The 21,833-nt window shown below is 43.4% G+C and overlaps 2 protein-coding genes across 3 annotated transcripts in view; one reads left to right on the top strand and one right to left on the bottom strand.

Moving 5' to 3' along the window:
• Positions 1-1,103: 1,103 nt before the first annotated feature.
• On the top strand, positions 1,104-3,655 carry sp5l (Sp5 transcription factor-like). The gene is made up of 2 exons (XM_031844845.1): positions 1,104-1,492; positions 1,859-3,655. Exons 1-2 carry the CDS (start codon positions 1,439-1,441, stop codon positions 2,894-2,896), a joined length of 1,092 nt encoding a protein of 363 aa, XP_031700705.1. The 5' UTR covers positions 1,104-1,438; the 3' UTR covers positions 2,897-3,655.
• Positions 3,656-4,651: 996 nt separating this feature from the next.
• The window catches only part of arhgef25a (Rho guanine nucleotide exchange factor (GEF) 25a), a 31,053-nt gene continuing 13,871 nt past the window's right edge, over positions 4,652-21,833 (bottom strand). The window contains exons 2-16 of one of the 2 annotated variants that reach the window (XM_031844842.1): positions 17,750-18,057; positions 17,086-17,196; positions 13,414-13,538; positions 12,888-12,954; positions 12,073-12,176; positions 11,796-11,865; positions 10,283-10,372; positions 9,581-9,673; positions 9,180-9,230; positions 8,991-9,068; positions 8,674-8,865; positions 8,267-8,447; positions 7,735-7,964; positions 7,372-7,506; positions 4,652-6,622 (exon numbers count right to left, since the gene is read on the bottom strand). In XM_031844842.1, the coding sequence (XP_031700702.1) occupies positions 6,497-6,622; positions 7,372-7,506; positions 7,735-7,964; positions 8,267-8,447; positions 8,674-8,865; positions 8,991-9,068; positions 9,180-9,230; positions 9,581-9,673; positions 10,283-10,372; positions 11,796-11,865; positions 12,073-12,176; positions 12,888-12,954; positions 13,414-13,538; positions 17,086-17,196; positions 17,750-18,057 (1,961 nt within the window). In that variant the 3' untranslated portion in view covers positions 4,652-6,496. The remainder of the gene's footprint in view (positions 6,623-7,371; positions 7,507-7,734; positions 7,965-8,266; positions 8,448-8,673; positions 8,866-8,990; positions 9,069-9,179; positions 9,231-9,580; positions 9,674-10,282; positions 10,373-11,795; positions 11,866-12,072; positions 12,177-12,887; positions 12,955-13,413; positions 13,539-17,085; positions 17,197-17,749; positions 18,058-21,833) is intronic. The other variant, XM_031844843.1, reaches the window with a different exon arrangement.

Raw genomic sequence — 21,833 nt, 5'->3', positions numbered from 1 at the left:
GAGAATGTCACACAGGGCAGCCTATTTGACATGTCACCCACTGGTGAGAACTCCGAGGCTTTGATTGAGATTTATCAATTAGCTTTGTGAGGGAAAATACTGTTACTGTCTTCATAGTGTGAGTGAGCCTCACGCCATGCCGGGACGGAGAGCTGCCTGCTGCAGCATTAAGAAACAAAGGATTTGTGTCATCTGGAGGAAACGAACAATCAAACAATGAAATAAATTCCCTCCAAACTACAGTCTAGAGTATTTATTCACCACTGTACAAAAAAGGTTTTATGCTCATCTACTAAAACATCACTTAAGAAGAATTATGCACATTAACTTTATAGCTTCACATTGTAAAATTTGACTTGAAGTGCATGTGTGATGGATTTTTAGCAGAAATTTCATTTAAAAAAAAATCAATCTCTCTGACCTAAAGTGTCCATACTTTGTTGCATTAAATCATGCAAAATGTATGACAACAAGGAAATCTACTTTTCTGTAAGTATAAATTCATTATTTGTTGACTTGATATCATATAGTTTGGCCACCTTTTGTAATTCAAAACTGCATCACTGATTTGCCAAAAATATAAAATCCCTGTATTTACTGTCTTCACTTGAAATCCCACAGCAGAGTTGAAGCAGTATGCAAATACCCCCAGAGTGAAAAATATTTTTGACTAAGCTGGCTATATTAATCTTAGATCTTTTAACAGACTAAGCATTTTGTTCTTGTGCAAAATGCGGCCCTAAATGTAGAAGTTGAAATTTGCTGAAACACTAATTGTGAACACTTTGAAATGTTTCTCAAATCATAAAGTTGTGTGGGTTTATTTGAAACTTAAAGAAGTCGGATGAAATGGCACGAGATGTCCAAAGAGGTAGATACTCTCAAATGTAGATATTACAGGAAACATCTTTTTTTTTTTCAGAACAATTGGAGGAGGAGTCAGCTCTTGGGGTCAGCATTTGGTTGAAATTGAGTGAAATTATGAGAAGCCCACCCCTTCACCTAACAACCATCCGAGACCCGAATGTTTCCTCCCACACGTCGCCTCTCTATTGACTCGCTCTCCTGCATCATATTGGAGACCCCGTTGAGAGGATCTTTTCTCTCTATAAAGAGAAGATGCAGCTCAGGCGCCTTTGAGATGATCGCAAGGATTTACTGCGCGCCACTCTGCTTCTAACTTCGGACGGTCATCCTCGGCTGCTTCAACACTAAATGATCTGGACCGCTACCACACTAGAAGTATTGACGTAGTGGACTGAGGGACATTTGAATGACGCGGGATTTCCCAGTGTACTCTGCCAAAGTGTCTCAGTCATCCGAGACCCGAATGTGAGCATCTCTTTTCTTCTGCGCTCCGAGCTGCAGTTGAGACTTTGTACGTCTTCGCCTCTCGGCGCAGTTCGTGTTGCAGGTGCGTGGAGGAGCGCGAGGACAGATGGCTGCGCTGGCGATACAAAGGACTGACAACTTTTTACACACCTTTTTACAGGTTTGTTGTATATTTATCTTTCTGACGCATTGCACGTGGAGTGTATTTATCTGCTTTTCTGGCAGTGAAAACTCCGCAACTTGTGCGTAATGAATGAATATGCTTTACGTGCTTAAAACTGTGTGAACATAATCATACTTGTTTAAGTCTTTTAAAAAAACATAACAGATAATAGAAAAAGAGGCAAGTTAGAATAAACAATATCAAGACAAAGGTACATTTTAAACTCTTTGGGTTACATATATTTTACATTATATTTTTATATAATGTCATTTTTTAAAATTATTATTAAAAGGAATGTAGATTTAAAACTTTTAGTTGTCCAATAAGTGACTTATGATGTATGTTTTGTGTATCACCACTCAGGACCGGACGCCCAGCTCGTCTCCAGAGGGAGCACCCAACGCCCTCTCCTTCCTGGCCACCACCTGTAGCCAGGCCTGGCAGGTTGGAGGCGCTATGGGCTCCGAAGGCTCCCAGTTCCCCTACGAAAGCACCGTCAGCTCCACATCAGGAATGTTCCAGCTCTGGAGCAACGACATTGCGCCCAGCACAGCCCTCAGCACACACCAGATGACCTTCACAGTGCCTAAGGTGCAGTTCCCGGGACACATGCAGCCTGGTCTGGGTCACCATCATCATCATCACCCCCATCATCACCACCACCATGAGCTGCCTCTCACCCCTCCAGCTGAACCTCCCTCTTACTCCTTCGAACTCTCCCCTGTCAAAGTGCTGTCTTCGCAGTCGCAGGCCACCGGCCCCTATTATCCTCAGCACAACAGTATGGGACAAAACTTCCCCAGCTTCATCCAGAACTCCTCAGCCAGGCACCACCTGGCTGGAGGCCATGTGGACGAAGGACAGCAGTGGTGGAGCCTACCCCAAACCAACGCCCCCACCACCAACCATCCCTTCTCCCTAGGCAGACAGCTGGTTTTGGGCCACCAGCCCCAGATAGCTGCTCTTCTCCAAGGCACCTCCAAGGGTCTGCTGAGCTCCACACGCCGCTGCCGCCGCTGCAAATGCCCCAACTGTCAGGCGAATGGTGGGGGGTTAGAGTTCGGAAAGAAGAGACTGCACATCTGCCACATTCCAGAGTGTGGCAAAGTGTACAAGAAGACCTCTCACCTCAAGGCACATCTGCGCTGGCATGCCGGGGAGAGGCCCTTCATCTGCAACTGGCTCTTTTGTGGTAAAAGCTTCACCCGTTCAGACGAGCTACAGCGGCACCTCCGCACACACACCGGAGAGAAGCGCTTTGGGTGCCAGCAATGCGGCAAGAGGTTCATGAGGAGTGACCACCTCTCCAAACACGTCAAGACCCACCAGACCAGGAAGAGCCGGTCTGGGCAGCCTTCACAGAGCACGGACCCTCTGCTCACCAATATTAAGAGAGAGTAATCTCTGCGATCCATCATTCAAAAATAATAATCAACAATGAACAGACTGTGTGACTTACACTTACTGCCATAGGTTTGCACTCAAGGGTGAGCATCAAGCTGCCCAGAAATCTCCTCTTCTCAAAGCCCTACTTTTGACTTCAAGTAGTACAATAAAAAATACATTTGAAGACCAGTTTTAATCCAAGTAATTGTGTGCTGGTTGAGGCACCTTTCAAGAATACTTGAAGCCCTTTTCAGTGATATTGTGAGAGTTTTGCTGAATTCCGTGTAATGCCACACAACCAGATTCCCCCTGAAACAAAACAAATGTTATGCCTTTAACAATTTAAGATTCAAATGAATTTTAAAGTCATACAATTTCAACTGATGTGAAAAATCAAAACATTTTCAGCATTCATTTTGTAAATATTTTGAGAAGGATGTAACAGAATTGAGAGAAATCCCGCAAGGTTTATCTTAATATGTTGTCCATATTATGTTCAAAATAAATGTATGCCTTAGTACATACAGCTAAGGGTTGCTGTTAATTAGATTTATTCCAAAACACCCTCATTTGTCAGCTTTAAGGATCTTTTTTGAAATGTAAGTCTTTGATCTACAGATTTATCTTGTCTAAGCAGTCATGTGAAGCACCGTTGCTCCAGATCAGCAAACATTTTAAATGTTTCAATTCTTTGTAAATTATGTACAAATATCATTAACAATTTTATTGAGGTTATGGCCGCATGTAAATTTGAATAAACATTGTCCTTGCTGAAACAATTTCCCTGCTTCTAATAATGTTATTTTCTTACATCTTGGCAACTGATTGTGAAGTAAATATCTAGGATCGACTGTGAGAGACAATGGTTTTAACCCTCTTAGCTCATTCAGTGTGAATGTCTAATGCCCCGGAGCTCCTTAAGATCCAACATTTTATTGAAATGATAATTTGATTGCTTTCAGAATACAAATGCTGCTCATTGTGTTGTTGGCGCGAAGGAAGACGCTCATAAAGAAGCCCTAACATGGAGGGCTGTTCAAAGATTTTTCACACCTCAAAGTAAATACTCAATCTATTGATGGGGCTGTTTGTCTCGCCTGCTGCAATCAAGTTCACAGTCATGTGGCTTTTAATTAGTGTTTTCTTTCTCTCAATGGGGAAGATTGAGTCAACAGATGCAACAGAGGGCACTGGAGAGGAATTCCCTGTGAATGGGACCCCTGTTGCTGAGACCCCCTCAGTGGTGACAGGAACTCCCTTTGATTTTGCACCCTTGTGAAAGTTTATACCCCTCCCCCCACCCCCTCCGTCCCCAGCCTCCATATATCACAGCCGTGTTACGATCGGCCCTGCTTTACTGCCCAGAATGGGGCTTTATTCAAAGGCCAGCCAACCAGATGTCTGCTCATCCAGGGGTTTCTTCTCTTTGTTTTTAATCCTGTTTGAACTTTCGGCGAGGGGGGATGCCACAGCAAGCAAAGGGCTTTGCCTTTGTCTTCTTCAGAGGCTCCCGAAAAGTGGAGTCTGAGGACTTCCATTGGGTCTACAGCAAAAAATAATGCTGAAGTTGCATTATTAATTAAATTCATAAGAAATGAGCACACTGTGATAATGTAAAAGGATGACAGCATTAGTCGTCATGAGGGGTTACATAGAACTTACAGTATTAAAAAAAAATCCTCTATACAGCAGAGATAAGTCTCTGTAGACATTAAATGTACATCTATTTTAATCAACAGATTAAGTAGAGAAAAACAAAACACTGCACAGTTTCAAAAAGACACTTTTTATTTGATATTATACAACAGTTTCTAGTCAGTCGTACATGGCATTAACCAACCCTCTCCTGGTTTTATGTCCTTGCTTTTGGTTCTCTGTAGTGGTATTATTTTGTATTAAAGAAACACTGTCTGATCAGTCGTTCCCATGAAAACACACCAGTTCACATCAACTGCAGATGGATTCTGTGAGATGGCTCCACTCACATCTCAGTTTATTTCGTGTAATTAATGGTGTTTCGGACAGATTATTGAGCAGCTTTAGCTTCATTGTGAGCACTGAAATATGAGGCCTATAGATCTTTGGTGCAGCTGTATGATCTAACTAAACTGAAAGTGAAAGCATGTGGGGACCTCTACTGACCACAGAGCAGAACTGACCTGATATTGACAGGACAGCCGTCTCCATCTACTCCTCTCTCCTCTTTTTGTCACTTAGATATTAAACATCAAGATAGTAACACAAATATCTATGATTGTTTTGTAAGTTGTGGCAAACTGAAATTAGTAAGAGCGTGAAACGTTTGAGTGGTGAGCTGCTTTTTTGGCACTGTTGTCTGAGGAAGAGGGAGCATGCAGATTCATCAGCATCACTCTGTTGATCAAGCAACATATCACCCTTCATTTTAACCAACTGAAACGGTAACACTGCTTGGCATATCTGGGCCGTTACTTCATCTTACAAGTGGAAATGTATGATTGCCTTTATGGTATGCACTGTACAGTATTTAGTCCATGAGGGCAAAAGCTAAAAGCTATTATAGAAATGGTGCACAGCCATGACATGACAACAGTGGACTAATAAAATGATTCGTATTATTTTAAACCAATGCACATTTAAGGACATGTGCCCCCAAACCACAAGCACTCTTCGGCCTGTAAAGAAAGTCAACCACCAAGGAGATGTTGCATGCAACACTTTGGGGTCAGCACAGCAGTCCCTTTGAACGCGCCTACTGTATCTCGCAACTCCTCTGGAGTTGCCCAAAGAGCTGAAGTATTCAGAAGTGACGTCATACTTGCAGAGAACCTCCAGGGGGCTCCCTCACACCTTTTTTTTGTCCAGATCAAACAAGGGCCGGTCAAACAGAATGAGAGAGCGCACAGGGGCTCCCAACACTGTGGCAAGAAAGAAAGTTCTTCACTTTCATTTGAAATTCAAGTGAGCAAAGTCCTCGCGGCTTTTTCACATCAAGTGTTCTGCCTTTTCCATTCTTGTCGACACAAACAGCAAACTCAGTTGTCAGCAGGGGAATGACAAATTGTACTAGTCTTCACAACGGGGAATCAGGAAAACAAAACTTGATCAAGGAAATTTACCAGAGGACACAAGAGGTGCCACGGCCACTACTTGCACACTCTCATGCACTCAAACACATTCACCCATCTTTGCATAAAGATACATTCAGGCACACGCGTAACTCCAGTGACCGCCCCAATTAGGAATGGATATGTCTTAAAACATATTCCCCTTGCCCTTTGAAAAAGAGAAGAGTATGGTGTACAAACTCTCAAAAAGCGCTGAGTGTCCTTTAAGTTTTTTTACTCTGAACCCAGAAACATCTCACTGGGTGCTGTTCATGTACGTTCGAGGTGGCCAAGGTTAGTCACCTCCCACTGAATGGCCCTCTAAAAACAGGTGCAAAGTCATGTTATAGTTGCAGCCCATAATTCCTTCATATGTTCCTTCAGGTTCCTTAAGTATCCTCCAGAAATCATCACTGAACCAGGTGAGGGTTCAGCCTGGCATTAACAGACAGTAGACAAGTCTTCTTGTCTCCACAGCTGCGGCGTTAGCTGCTGTCCTCTTGACCGAGGAGACAGATGGCAACAGAGTTCAAAGATCATCCTCTGCTAGCTGAGCCAGATTGCTCGGGCGTCGTCCAGCTAAGGGGCCCGACAGTGAAGCCTGGTTTCCAGCATCGGCAGCCTGACCCCTTCGGCAGCCCTCTCCTGCTCTCTGCTGGGGATGGAGGGAACATTCATCACACAGATATAAAGTACTTCCATGTACTGCACTCACATATCTACTAATAAATAATATATATATATTCTTTTTAAATTTAACACCAAACAGTAACAGTATTAATAAAACCTTGGAATTATTTTAAAGCCACAGTCTAAAAAGAACTGGCCAAGGTTCCATCTATTCATCCCATCACAAGTATGGGGAACGATTATCTGGCTTTGATCTGGCATCTCCCTCTGACTTCCTCGTCAGCCTGAGGGGAGCAAGGGCAGAAAGGCCTGAAATGGTAAATGGCATATTTTGTGCAATACACTGAGCTGTGAGAATTTCCCTTCTTTGTATGCAACTAACTGAAACAAGTACATTGTTATCCATTTCCTTCAGAAAAGAAAATATTTTATTGATTCCTTTTTCATCCAATAGGGGGAGAAATAACTCTTTTAATGACTCGACAAATCCCTTCACTGTATGTGTCTAAATAAATGGTTACCATTTACTGAAGTCTTTCATCTTTTAATTACCCTTAATGAGCACATTGTAATAATTGTTAGACATTGTACAATGGCCCATTATTTCCCGGGGGTGATCTTCCTGTGGCTTGTTTTGTCATTCATTTTCCCAACGCTGTGATGAATAATTACTTGTCACCACGTCCAGCTATGTGCAAAATAATGACATTTTAAATGTAACATTGAGGCTGCTACATAGACGGCTTAGTCTCTAAATGCATGCATATACTCTACCTGTGCGCTTTGCGTGGTAGGTGTGTACAGCCCGTTTGACACAGCTTGACAGTTTTGTTGATCAGTGAAGCCCAGTTGGACATGTGACGGAGAAACAGTGTGGGAGTCAGCAGGGCATGGCTGGACCACAGTGGGCTGCAGATGCAAACAACAGGTAGGTCACTCACCAACACCGTAGTGCATGCACACAATACCATTTGCGGTTTTTGTTATCCCATTTGTGCAACAGACCAGTACCGTGGCCAAAAAAGATAAGCAGGCCTGCCAATGTCTTATAAATAGAAATACTGTGTTTGAGTGGATTGTTATTGCAGAACAATGTCCCATTATAGGGCAGAGAAAGAGACAGTTAAAGAAACCTACGTCCCGCAGTGAGTATGCCTCGCTGGCTCCTCTGCCCTGGCCTTGGCTGGGCAGGTAGAGCGAGGGCAGGGAGGTGTTGTGAGAGTGAAGGGAGGGCAGCTTATGACGGTCAATAGAGGCAGAAGAGTGTGGCCGCAGGGCACTGGCAGCAGACAAAGGGGGCCTCATGCTGCGGCCCAGGCTATTAGACTTGCTCTCTCGTCGCTGGTACTCAATAGGTGACTGTAAGGCTGAAAGACAAAGGAACAAAGACAGTTCTAATAAAACTCTGTACCTGGTTCTTGAATGAACTTCTCCTATGAAGACACATTTTGCATATTACAACTGTGTTATACTATAATGTTGTTCATTATCTATTTATACATCAGCCTCCACTTCTGGATACCGTTAGTTTTGTCCGTGTTGAACAAATAATTCAGTAAAGGATGCCTGTCAGAAAGGCCAAGACTGCATGGTCAAACAAACAAATCATCTCATCAAAAAAATGTTTTGTAGATCAGGGGTGATGTGGCATAGTTCAGCCGGGACTGACCATTGAGGAAGTTGCGCTGGCCGTCCAAGATCTGAACCACATCATTGACCCAGGCCCTGCAGATCTCAGAGGAGGAGGCCAGCAACTGGAAGCGTACCACACTTCCATCAGGGTTGCGTGCTGTCACCACAAAGCGGGCGTCATCACCGTCCAAACTGGGCTCCACCCCTAGGCAGCTCAGCTGGAACATATCGCATCTGATTAGCATTTGTAGGAGTCCATCCGGCCGGGTTGCTTGTTAAATGCGAGCCTCTAACAAGTCCCTGCTCTGGGATTATGTAACGTGTGGTGTGAATCTGTTGTGTAACTCATAGCCTGGGAGTAAAATGTACTTTCTAATTTTGTGGTATTTCATTTTGCTAAAACATCCTGTGTAGCTGATCTGAATTCTCTGAGGCTCAGCCCACCTTGATGCTGTTCTTAAAGATGTATCCAGGGAGCGAGAAACCTTTCTTCCTGTCGATTGGCTCGCTGAAGATGACCAGCTGCTCGAACAGGAAGATCCGTCGTTCCTTGGCTCGGGACAAGAAACCACTGTCCTGCTCGGTCACAGTAAAGGTGTCTTGCTGGAGCAGCTTTCCCTGGGCTGTGATCTTCCCCTGGTACCACAGCAAAGATAAACACAATAAACCGAGGAAGTGGTTACGGTTTGATTTTCTTGGGTTGAATAGTTGGCATGAGAAATAGGTTGAAGATTTTGAAGGTCTAAATTCCTGAGACGTACCTCGAAGCCTTGTAGTCTGCCCACATTCATCATGTCATTGCAACGTTTTGGCACAAAGCACATCACTTCTACTGCTTTCTGTTTAAAAGACCAATGTGAGTTTGTTACAAAGAATACCAATAAAAAAGTAGTGCTTTGCACACACAAATCATCACTTTAAACCTTATATTTATGAATCAGGACACCCACCTCCAGCTCCTCTGTGTCCATCCCAGCTTTGGTGTAATACTTCAGGAAGTCCTGCTCAAATAAACACAGCATGTTCACCAGAGTATTCTGAGAGTTTACTGCTCAGAGTAAGGCGAGGACATCTGGAGGAGTGTTTATGGGTGTTGAACCCATCTTTCATTTGAATGCCAAAGGGCAAAGTTTTATACCACGGATGTCATTTTATGATCATCTTCAAAGGCTTTCACATATTATTGTTTAAATCCTATGGTAATAATCGTATCATGTAATTTGTCTCTTCCTCTTTGACTGGAAAGTAGCCTGAACAGATGCCCCCGTTTTTTGTACAAAGCAGTGTGTGTGTGTGTGTGTGTGTGTGTGTGTGTGTGTGATCAACAGCAAAGCAGTGCCCTGCTTTTCACCTTGAGCAGCAGCTGGTACTTCATGATCCTCTGGACAGGTTTGATCAGCAGGTCGTTGAGCTGCAGCCTGTGGCCCAGCTGCTGCCGCAACTCCTGTCAGCGGAGACGGACACAACAACACGAAACCAGTCAACATGACAGCCACAGCACAAAACACAGCAGCTAATGACCAATATCATCCCTCTAAAACAGTTTATCACAGGGATCATAACATTTGTCTATTAGTGTTGTATTTATTGTCAATGAAAAGGAACTGATTCAAATTTGAATAATAAATAGCATCTGAAAAGACACCCACATGGCCATGTATAATATACTGTACAGGGACACTTAGACATCCATGCATGCTGAAGGGCTTACTAACTACAGGCCTGAGTGGCAGGTGACTGTTCTATCATTAGTATGCAAGTGTTTGTCCTGTATCAATAAGTAGTTCAACATAAACATAGAAAAAAATACTTTCATAATTAAATAATTATTTAAGTCAATCAGGTAAAAGCCCAAATATTTGCTGGCTGCAGCATGCCTGATAATTTGCTTGTTTTCATCTTTGAACATGTAATATTTTTAGCTTTTGGCAATTTGAAGATGTAACTTTTGACTCCAGGAACTTGTGATGGACATTTTTCCCTATTCTCTGACATTCATAGACTGAAAATAAACTAAATATTGATCGCTCAATCAAAAAAAAGAGGTACTCACCTCAAAGTAAGTCTCAATATACTCCGATACGATATGTTCCGACTTGGGCTTGTTCTGACAGTACACAACGTACATATGCAGACGCCTCTCCTACAATCCAAACAAACATCTCATTGAAAAACCATTCCGTTGAACTTTTGGTACAAATTAGTCACACAATGAAAAATTCACAGATAAATGAAAAACATCAACAATCAACGTCTGTGTCCCCGAGCAGAGCAATGATGATTTGTCTCAGACTGCGGGTCCTTTGAAGCTGACCCTGTCTGGTTAGCGCTTACTCTTCTGTGACTAATTGGCATGGGAGCGCAGATGTGGCTGAGAGTCTTAATGGAGTTTCATGTAGATGAGCTTCAGGTTATATATAATTCACCCAGGTTACACTCAGGGAAACCTGAGCCTTGCAGAGACTGCCGATATAAGGCTGTACCTAGCAACAAGCTGCATGGCTCTGTAACCTAGAGACCAGTGAGCTGCTTCACCTGAATATGGACATCGTGTAACACAGCAGAATAGGGCTGCATGTGAAATATGAGCTCATCCGACGACCAGCTTTCAGTATACTAGTGTGGCTGCATGTTTACAGGTGTTTATATGTTGCATGTGCGTGAGTGAGCACACACCCATGTTGCATATTGGTGACACAGCCCTTGTTAAAAGCAGATTGGGCTGTCTGCTTTTCATTAGGGCCATGTTCCCAGTCTGCTTGTTTTCACTATGCGTAGATTTAGTTACAAGTTTCTTTATTCCCCCACAGGCTTTTTAAGTTAATCATCCAATGGGCTGAGCCTTATCGGATTGTTTGAAGAGCTTCAGACAGAGAGAGTGAATATAGCAAAAGAGAGACACTTAGAGAGACATTTAACTTCATCATCTTCCGACAAGAAGCAAAAGACAAGTTGGTCAAATTACCCATCATGTCTGCTTATTCTGCGTGTGTCACCACTTAATATACATAAATCTAATTTTGCTCCCTGTATAAGCCGTGTGACCCCTATCCCGGCTCAGGCTCTATTCTATTCTAAGAACAATATACTTAACAGTGAATCTTTCTGTGCATGCAGCGCTTCACTACATTCTTGAGCCAGGGTATGTAGGAAGACGTCGGTCGCAGTTTTGGGTGGAAAAAAGCCTTCATATCAAAGAGCGAAAGCTGAGGTTTTGTTATTCCTCGTCTCATTCATGTTGTTTTTTTCGAGCTGTTTTTTCCCTGCTGTTTCCTGACCAGTTCAGCCCAGACTGAAAATCGGCCAGTGTGTCGTTTGTGTGTATGTGAGGGGTTGCCGTGTGCGCTGTTGTAAAAACACAGCCTGGACTGAGACGTATCAGTTACAGGGAAGTGGAAGAAGAGACGCTGGCAGTTAGTTGAGAGAGAGAGGGAGAGCATAAGATAAACAGGAGCTCTGCATGTTTTCTTAGCTCTATTTACCCTCACGCCAAACAGCACAAGGAAGCAGACCCAGACACTTCCACTGACGTGTGTGTGTGTGTGTGTGTGTGTCTACATACTCACATGTTTAATGAAGAGCTGAGCCAGCCTCTCTGGCTCTGCTATACACTTCTCCAGTTCTCCCAGGAAGTAGCTACAGAGAGAAAACATACACACACACAAGCGCAATCATCCCCAAAACGGAAGATCAGATTTGTCTCCTGACCCATTGTTCCTTTGTCCTCCACTCAGGCCACAATCACAATACTCTGCAAATCAGTTTGTCTTTCACTTTGAATGCAGCCGCAAACACATTTTTTTCAAATCAAATGTAGTTTATCTTAAAAGATCAGGGACTTACTCTTTATGCCATTCAAATATTTGGTGAATGTTCCCAAAAACAATCTTGTCTTTTCCCTTCATGTCCTCCGGTATACCTTTGGAGTGCATTGTGGCCATGTAGCCCTGCAATGGAAATAACAGAACTGCTGATGTCTGTTCACAACAACAATAACCAACACCTGGCTCTGAGTAACACCAGTAAATACACCTAGATTGTTATCACACAGCAGCTGATACTGAGTTTTTATTAACTTTCAGATGGCAAGAATTCTTCTCTGAACCAAAATAACTCCATCTATTAAAGACACCTGTAAGATGGTTTGCCTTGCAACATAATACCCTTCAAGCTAATAATTCACAAAATCTGCTTAAAACTGGAGACAGCGGGATGGAGGAAAGTGGAGGAATTGTGATGAGGATTTAGGGCCGTCTCTGACAGACTGGGTGAATGACAAACTCTGAGCTCCAGATCACATGCTTTTTTTTACGTTTTTACTTTTAGTACATACTGCAGCTGCCCTTACAGAGTATGTACTGTTACATGCGGTATGCATTCAATTGGGACTTCTTTGTCATAACATTGCAAATTGAACTTTGACCCTCTTGCTCATATATCTGCTGTGCAGAGGATTGTGGGTCAAAATGGCCAGAAACGCACTGTGACCGGATGCAGTAGGACATTTATAGGATATTTATATTTTGGCATACTGTATTTCACATACTATGTATTGGGACATAATAGTATGGTAGTATAGGTATTGGGATGCACAGTAAATTCCCTCTTCTCTGTCAGGGCAGATTGTGTGTTCTTAGCTGGCAGACTTTGAGGTTTACCTCCACTATGAGCCCCAAGTCCACCACGTAGTACTTCTCTGTCTCAATGAGCTCCTTCAGTACATACCTGTAAAGATACAAAAAAGGCAGATTAGTGTTAGTTATGCTACCAAATGTATTTTGCACGCTGCTAAAATCTTGGAAACACTTTCTTTTAATGCGTCCCAGTCTCCTAATAATTTTCCCAATAAGGACAGGACATTGTAATTTTGTAGAAAGTTTCCTGGAAAAGTCAAAGAGAAAATGGAGACAGTTTTCAACTGGTTGATTTTCCATTAAATATATTCAGTTAATTAGTGTAACCTATATACTTACCTGTAGTACCCATGTACCTATATACCCATGTACCTATATACTTTTAAGTGCAACAGATCAACTGAACACGCAAATATGCTTAATTTTATTGGGAAAGTTTGCACTCACCTAGTTAAAAAAATATATAAAGATGACTAGCATAGGACTGCCATGACGGTTATCATGGGAGATAAATGATGCGTTTGGTTCTTTACATTGACAAAAAACATACATGCTTTTCTCTAAGGCACTCCTCCTCTCCTCTTCAGTGTCAGCCGCAGCTGACCATTGGCTGGAGGTGTCGTCCATCAAGACGGAGCCGCTGTCATCTTGCAAAACACTGGTGGACTGAGTGTCCTGAGGAGACAGAGACAGACGGATAGAGAAACTGTTTATCAAAGATCCATTGGCAGTAATGGGGATCAAAAAAAGAAAGCAAAGGGAGTGAAGAGCGAGAGAGAGATGATAATGATGCAGGTTCCCAAGGCGACCAGAAAGAGCAGAGAGACACGAGGAGCAGAGATTGAAGGATAAGAAGATCAGATTCAGATTGTCACCGTTAATGGTCCGTGCTGTGCACAGCAGCCACAGATTGATGGAGAGAAAGAGATTAAAAGATAGACAGTTGGAGGAGCAACAGGCTCGATGACAAACAAAGCTGTGAAGGTTCTTGATGGACTACAATTACTGATCGCCCACTGGCAGTTACATTTCTGATTTACGAGTGAATTAATAAGTTATATATTTCCTATTTTGCCACCTGAGGATTTAAACCAATATGTAAATACATCACACTGTCTTTTTTTTCTATTTCTGCATCTACTAAAACCGATAGAAATGCATGCAGGATAAACCCAAGGTTACTGTGATCTAATAGATTGTTCATGCGTTATATACTGGACATGGCCTCCTATTCATGCTTTTTCCTGGAATTGATATAATTTCCTGTGGGGGTCCTGGTGCAAATATAGAGTCATTGTGCACGTGGAAACAAAGCCTGCGAAGATTAAAATCATCACTAAGTCAATAGATACACAAGACCAACATGTTTGTGTGGCCTATTTCTCACACTTATGCCACATATGGTTGTACAATGACTCACAGGCATCCCTCTGTTCAATTGTATGCGTACAAAAGCTTTTCCCTCTATTTTTAGCCATGCTGCTCAGCGGTTTCTTTTTATGCTAGTCACTCTCTGCTGACTGTGTAAACTTATAGGAGCAGCCGTCTGTCCTCACCTAGATCCCCATGTCCAAATATCCGAGTCAAGCAAAACCTCCCCACCTTAAACACATACACAGACATACAGCTAATCCCCTGGCAGGCGGCTGCCCCATGGAGAAATAAATAGGCTACATTGATCGGATAGATAGACGTATAAGGAAATGGATAAAGCTATGGAACTTTCTCTGTTTCCCCTCTGGTCTAGTTCAATTTGTTCACCTGCCATGTCCATGATGAACTAGTTGGCGTCTACAAGTTGTGAGCTTTCTGTTCTGTCACAGTGATGTGTGAGAGAGAGAAAAAGATTGAAAGAGACAAAGCGTAGCTAAGTAGAGAGGCATGGGTGTAGGGAGAGACAGAGAGGCTCCATAAAGACCCTCGCTGCCCAGCGAGGAGCGTTCCAGCCTGGCTGACAGGTCTCCCTGGCTCCCTAATCACATCCAGATGTGCTGCGGCAAAGCCCAAAGGAAAAATTCACCCCGTCTCTCTCTGTTACAAGTTTTGTTTTTCTACTCAGAAGCTCAGGACGAAGACTGACAACAGTTTTAATATAAACTGAGGTCATGCTTTTGTGTTGGATCTTCAAAAAAAAAAAACCTATCCTAACAATTCCATCAATCAAGAACAGGGTTGTAACAAATACTTTTTGTGTGGATATAGGTCATAACATCTTAAGCTTCAAGTTACAAGTAAGAAAAAGTTCAGTTAAATGTCAGATATTGTATCGTGTTGTATAATAGCAGGATGCTTTTGCTGTTTTTCTTGTTGTCCAAGAGCAAAATGTTTGGTCACAAAAATATTTCTTTGTTTTATAATTGTTTATCTATCTGTATCTATTTAAATATTTTACATCTATAACTAAGGTCATTGCCACTTTATGGACTTAGAAACCGCTTACTGTTGGAACACGTAAAATGCTGCAAATCCGCAGTATTAAAGTGATATTAAATGGATTGACTTTAAGAAATGCTACTCTTCATGGCTTTACATGTGATGTTTTTCATCATACCCAGAAATAATGGCTGATGCTTGAAGCTGGTATGTTTTTTTACTTTTCCAGCAGTGGCATCAGCAATTTCTCTCTTTTTGGGATGGAGCAGACACCGCAAATACTTAGACATGCAAGTACAAATCAAAGGTATGGTCCTGAGCCCAGGAGGAACACAGTTACATAGTCGTAAGTGCTGAAAAGTGCAATTTGTTTGCATTGGTGCTAATCACAAGGGATTGGGTTTTTAAGACACCTCACAATAACACTATTCGCATTCGTAGGTTGAGATGGAAGACTGGTACAAACTGTTCCTCAGGACAAGCTATTTATTAAATATTGTGATCTGCAGTTCTGGCTTCCTTTTTGACACCACATTTTGTTTAACTGCTGACAATCAACAGAACGTTCCATTGACCAACAAAACATTTCACCAAAAACTATGTTCTGCTGTGGTTGTGAGATAGAGACGTTGGTGTGTAGAAAAGAGGAAAAACAGCAGCAATGCATATAACACTGGACATGAGGCCATTGAAGGTGAAATACAGAGACAGAAACCACAGCTCAGAGATAACTACATTAATCTCTCTACTTCTCCATCTCTCTCTCTCTCTCTACACCTCCATCTCTCTCTCTAAACACCAAGCACTAACCTCATCCCCCTGATATAATCACATCAATGTCTTTTGATGTGTTGTTGAGACAAAAATTAGGATTTAAATGCCATGGTGTTGATTCACCACCAAGAGTCATTCCACAATGCTCAAATATTCAGATGTCATTATTGTTTTACTTTGTATTGATAGGGCTCAGGCTCTAGTGATTCCTGCAATATTACTGCTGCTCTAGCGAATCCCAGTTTCTGCCATGCTTCCAACACAAAAGGGACCCTCTGAACACTTGACTTAAGACGCTCCTTTGCCGCGAGCAACTGACTCCAACTGAGTGTTGATGGAGAACTGCAAGCGTATGTGCACACACACAGCGTTCTTTGTCAGCTCATAGAAGTGGAGTCATCTTTCATCACATCTGCCGTTTTGTGCTCTCTTATTTATCTCCAGGCATGTCCTTTTGTAACATGTTGAATGTGAGTCATGCATCACACAGGTCGCGGTCAAGCTCTGCCCTCTGGTGCATCGATCTACTCTGAGAGGGCCTTGTATTCACTTAGACTCCCTTACATGTGTGGGGTGTCCATATGCATGGGTCTATATAGTATCTATATATTTGCATATGTGGTTGTGTGTGTGTGTGTGTGTGTGTGTGTGTATGTGGTTGCAGAAAGCAGCACTCCTGTGTCCATCTTTGAGTTTGTTTAGCCTGATAGTTGAACTCCGCCCTGCAGCAGCAGAGTTAGTCATTTTCAGATCTGGCTGGAAGGCCATGGAGACAAACAGTACTCCCCGCCAGTCACCTCCCCGCCAGGCTGGATCCTCACTGAAAATATTACTGCCACTAACTACAGTAAATTGTCAGCTAAAATGAATTGTAAGTGGATTTACTCCTCAAAGTTTCAATCTTATCATAGCTAATCATTGATTCTATAAAGCTGGGGGTACAATCAAGTATTCTGGTAACCTGTCGAAAAATGACTACTTGTATTAAAGCCAGTAACATCAGCTCTACTAGATGTTATGTGACAAAAACAATATGTGGTGACGGATACAACGGGTTAGGTGACAGGTGACAGACCTGGGTGTTTGGCAGTGACGTGCAGCCAATCAGCGAGTCAGTTAAGTAGCTGGGGGACTGCAGCGTAGCCGGTGACAGGTCCTCAGGGCTTGCCAGGCCATCTTTCCACTCCTGGAACAAACACACACACACACACACACACACATCCACAGTGTCAGAATAACACAATATCAACATGATGCAAAATGTCTGTAGCATGCTCATGCATTCGGGCACACAGGCAGTTGCACAACTGCAAAATAGAGCACATGAATCATAGAACATGGCGCCATGAGTTCCTGAGGGATAAGCCAGCAGTGCTGCTGTTTATGTAACAGCATCGCCACCTGCCATGATACTTAGTCCTTCATGGCTCAGCTCTACATTAAACCTGTGTCTCCACTAATAGTCTTGAGCTACCTAGTGTAAACAAGACACTGTCAAGATGTTGGCTTTAGCTTGTATTTGTACAAGACCGAAGCTTTGCATGTTTACTTCAGAGCCAGTTTATACCAAGGCTTTGAGATAAGACGGTGTGGGAATAAATGAGTTTACTCATGAGGTGGTTCATCTCAAACATGTAAAAGGGAACTTGAAGCACAAAGCTGGCATGCAAGACCTTGTTTCATGTGACCAAGAACAAAAAAAAAAAGATGCATCCTTGTTACAACTTTTCACTTCTCACCAGTTCTCTGTGGGTGACAGGCAGGATGATGAAAGTCTCATCAGGCCTCGGGGGGCTGCCCAGATCCTGGCTGTGGCTGTGGGACGGAAGAGGCGGAGGCTTTCCCTCAAGTTTGCGGACCTGGCGCTCCCCTTTGGCGCTGGCCCCGACGCTGAGTTTGCGGACAGGGTTTGTGAGCCACTTCTTCAGCGTGCTCACAGAGCGTCTGGAGCCCGGGGAGCTCGGGGCCGAGCTGCCTGATGCCTGTGGGGGTAGTGATGCCACGGAGGTGGAGATGCTGCCCTCACTGCCTGCTGCTGAGTATGAGTCTGGAGAAAAGAGACAGGGAGAGAAATAGAGCAGAAGGTTATTGGTGAAACAATGAGTGTCTGAGGAGACAGTGGAGGTTAGAGAACTGATATGTAAGAGTTTAATGGGTCAAAGGGCAGAGTACAGTCTGACTCTCTTCATTCAGACCTCCACAGTCAATAAATCAATTAATATATGTGCAAAAACAGCATTTTGTTTAAGGCAATAGAACCCGTGACTGACAATTAAATGAAAGCAGATGCGCTGCTCAGTGGGAGTCGACAACACAGGAGAGAAGAAGTTAAGGGAGATATAAAACAAAGGGTGGATATATAAATAGCCTTCCTCTTCAAACACAGCTGTGCAGCTGTGAGCTGCAACATAAAAGATGCACTATTATGTTTATGTCACGCGGACCATGTTTTGTATGCTTGAGCTGTGCATCCAATCACATGACCAGCACACTCTGATGCAAGGCAGACAGATGAGGTCAGAGTGGTGAATGTGAAAAATACTCCAAACCAGTTACAGAACGGCTGCTGCACAGGGATGTCAGGAGGACATGGGAAGTGAGCTGGGGGGCGAGCTGGGACCGGACATCCACTTTAAGCCTTTGTAGAAGGGGAGATCCTTGCTTGGGACAGTTTGTTTTTTCTGTCTTGTCCCCCATTCCCATCCTGCCTCATCCACCCTACCCTACCGCCCTTCCTCAGTCCTGAGATAGCTCTTCCTCTCAACTGTGTGTCTTGAGTGTTTTATCTGTTGTGTGCAAACGCAGTTCGGTCATGCCTCCCCATTCATCGTCTTGGCCTCGACCTGACCTCTGACCCTCGATCAACACTCTTTTACAGATGGAGAAACAGTCTCTCTTGCTAAGACTATCTGCCAAGGCTTAATATTGTTCGAATACAGCTGCTATTTCACGCCAATTGTCAACTGAATGTGACAAAGCTGGAAACTAAATGACTTTTAATTTTTAAAAAAAAAGCACTTTTCCTAAAGCTTGAATTGAGTTTGTGAATTTTTCATGCATTTGTTCATTAAAAGACAACACTGACCTCATTTCAGTGTTCCTTATATGAGCCACAGAGGACAATCTTATCACAAATCTCAGCAGTAAGACTCAGACCCAGACTGCAGGAGCAACATTGACACAGCATGGCCCATTTTGTGAGTGTATCGTCTTCAAAGGCGAAACCAAAATAAATTTACAATTGCCCTCAGTTTACATACTTAAAGAGATTGAGCTTGTCCACGATTTATTCATTATTGCTTTCCCTAAGAAATGCGATAGTAGCCACTGTACCGATCAATGAAAATGAGCTGTCTAAAAACTGTCCCCAATTCTCCAGTGCACAAACCTCAGTCAAAATGTTTGAGAGATGGCTAACTTCAGAGCAAAACAACTCCAACCCATGACATTACAATGCCAGTCCACACATATCTAGGTAAAACACATTGTTTATGGATCTGGCGAAAAAACTCTAATTTATCTGTATGTGTATTTTCACCACATAAACAGCATTTAATAATAATAATAATAATAATAATAATAATAATAATACATTTTATTTAAAAAGCGCTTTTCATAAAACTCAAAGACACTTTACATTAAAATCATCATATATAAAAGCAATACACTAAAAACATAAAATACACAATAGTGGTCACACAATAAAAGCAGTTTTGAACAGGTGGGTTTGGATCTGTGATTTGAATATGGAAAGGTCAGTGCAGTCTCGGATGTGTTTGGGGAGAGAGTTCCAGAGGGAGGGGGCAGATATGGAGAAGGCTCTGTCACCCCATGTCCAGTGCTTGGTCCTGAGTGGAAGAGACAGGAGGTTGGCATCAGAGGAGCGGAGCCGGCCCCCTCCTACCTCAGTGAGGTAGGAGGGGGCCTGATTGTGGAGGGCTTTATGCGTGATGAGAAGGATTTTGTATTGGATCCGTTGTGGGACGGGGAGCCAGTGGAGGTTCTGGAGAACAGGGGTGATGTGGTCGCGGGAGCGGGTGTGGGTGAGCAGGCGAGCAGCAGAGTTCTGGATGTACTGGAGTTTATTTAGGATTTTGGATGATGTGCCGTGGAGAATGCTGTTGCAGTAGTCAATTCTTGAGGTGATGAAGGCGTGGATCAGAGTTTCAGCAGCAGATGAGGAGAGTGATGGGCGGAGACGGGCTATGTTTTTTAAGTGGAAAAAGGCAGTTCTGGTGATTTGTTTGACGTGGTGTTCAAAGGAGAGGTTGCTGTCAAACATGACTCCGAGGTTGCGGATGTGTGGGGAGGGAGACAGAGTGGAGTTGTCGATGGTGAGGCAGAAGTTGTGACTGGTTTTGGTGAGGGATTTGGGACCGATGATGATCATGTCAGATTTATCACAGTTCAGTTTGAGGAAGTTGGTTTGCATCCATGATTTAATGTCAGTGAGGCAGCTGGTGAGAGTGGAGTGAGTAGCAGTGGTAATGGCCTTTGTGGAGATGTAGAGCTGTACATCATCGGCGTAGCAGTGAAAGTGAAGACCATGTTGACGGATGATGTTACCAAGAGGGAGCAAGTACAGGATGAACAGAAGAGGACCAAGCACCGAACCCTGGGGGACGCCTTGAGACAGAGGAGCAGTGGAGGAGGTGCAGTTGTTGATACTGATGAACTGTTGTCTGTTTGTGAGATATGATTTAATCCAGGAGAGAGCAGTTCCGGTGATGTTGAGAGAGGATTCGAGGCGGGAGAGAAGGATGTTGTGGTTGATGGTGTCAAAAGCTGCAGTGAGGTCGAGGAGGATGAGAATGTTGAGGTGACCAGCGTCGGAGGAGAGGAGGAGGTCGTTGGTGACTTTGAGGAGGGCTGTTTCAGTGCTGTGCTGTGAACGGAAACCGGATTGAAATGGCTCGAACAGATCGTTGGAGATTTCCTCTGTAATCTTCCTCCTCTCTACATACATGTTACAGGCATCATGCATCATGCGTATGTGTGTGTGTGTGTGTGTGTGTGTGTGTGTGTGTGTGTGTGTGTGAGTGTGTGTGTGTATGATCCCAGGGTGGCCAATTTCCCTATCCTTCCACACCCCCATCCACATGAAAGGCTTAAGACAGTAAAAGGAGATCTGAGCCTGGCAGAATGGAGGATTGAACAGAGGGAAGAGGCAAGGAGCAGAGAGGGGTACAAAGAAGGGAGACGACTAAACCCTGCGGGGAATAGACAGAAACTCTAAACAAACTCTGGACGGGTCCATCGACAGTAAGACAACATAATAAAGAACAGCAGTCTGAGTTCAAGCCTCTGCCTGTTGTGAAGTGTCTTAGCTGTAGAAGACAATAAAATAACAAAAACATCAAAAAGCTATTGTATTTGTGGCTGGAGCTGTAAAAGCCTGAGGCAAAGCATACGCCATCTCTGAGGGTCCCCAGCTTGAGAGAACAGAGAGGATGTGAAAATGACTCTGATGTGATAACCCCAACCCCCAGGTCCTCTGACCTCTAACAAAGACCAGGCCTCGAGGATTGTGTTTTCCAGTGTCGTTCCCTGCTCAGCTTCAGTCAGGCAGGCTTTAGGAGTCACAGTGCAGAGACACAACCGCAGTAACACAGCATCCAACCAGCTCCAGACATCGGCTGAGATAGCTCATCACAACAACAAAAAAATGGGGGAAGAGAGACTGACACCCTCTCTGTGCCTGGAAGCAATTAAAAGTGAGTGGAGACAGCGGTGCAGCTCCATGATTTGACGTCAGAATGACACAGTGGCTCTGTCAAATGTACAGATTTACAACGTGCAGAGTGTACATAATTTATCGGTTTT

Source organism: Anarrhichthys ocellatus, unplaced genomic scaffold (genome assembly GCF_004355925.1).
Source record: "Anarrhichthys ocellatus isolate YVR2014 unplaced genomic scaffold, GSC_Weel_1.0 scaffold5, whole genome shotgun sequence".
Taxonomy (NCBI): Eukaryota; Metazoa; Chordata; class Actinopteri; order Perciformes; family Anarhichadidae; genus Anarrhichthys; species Anarrhichthys ocellatus.
The sequence above is the reverse complement of the archived record's forward strand: the minus strand, read 5'-3'. Positions and strand labels throughout refer to the sequence as shown.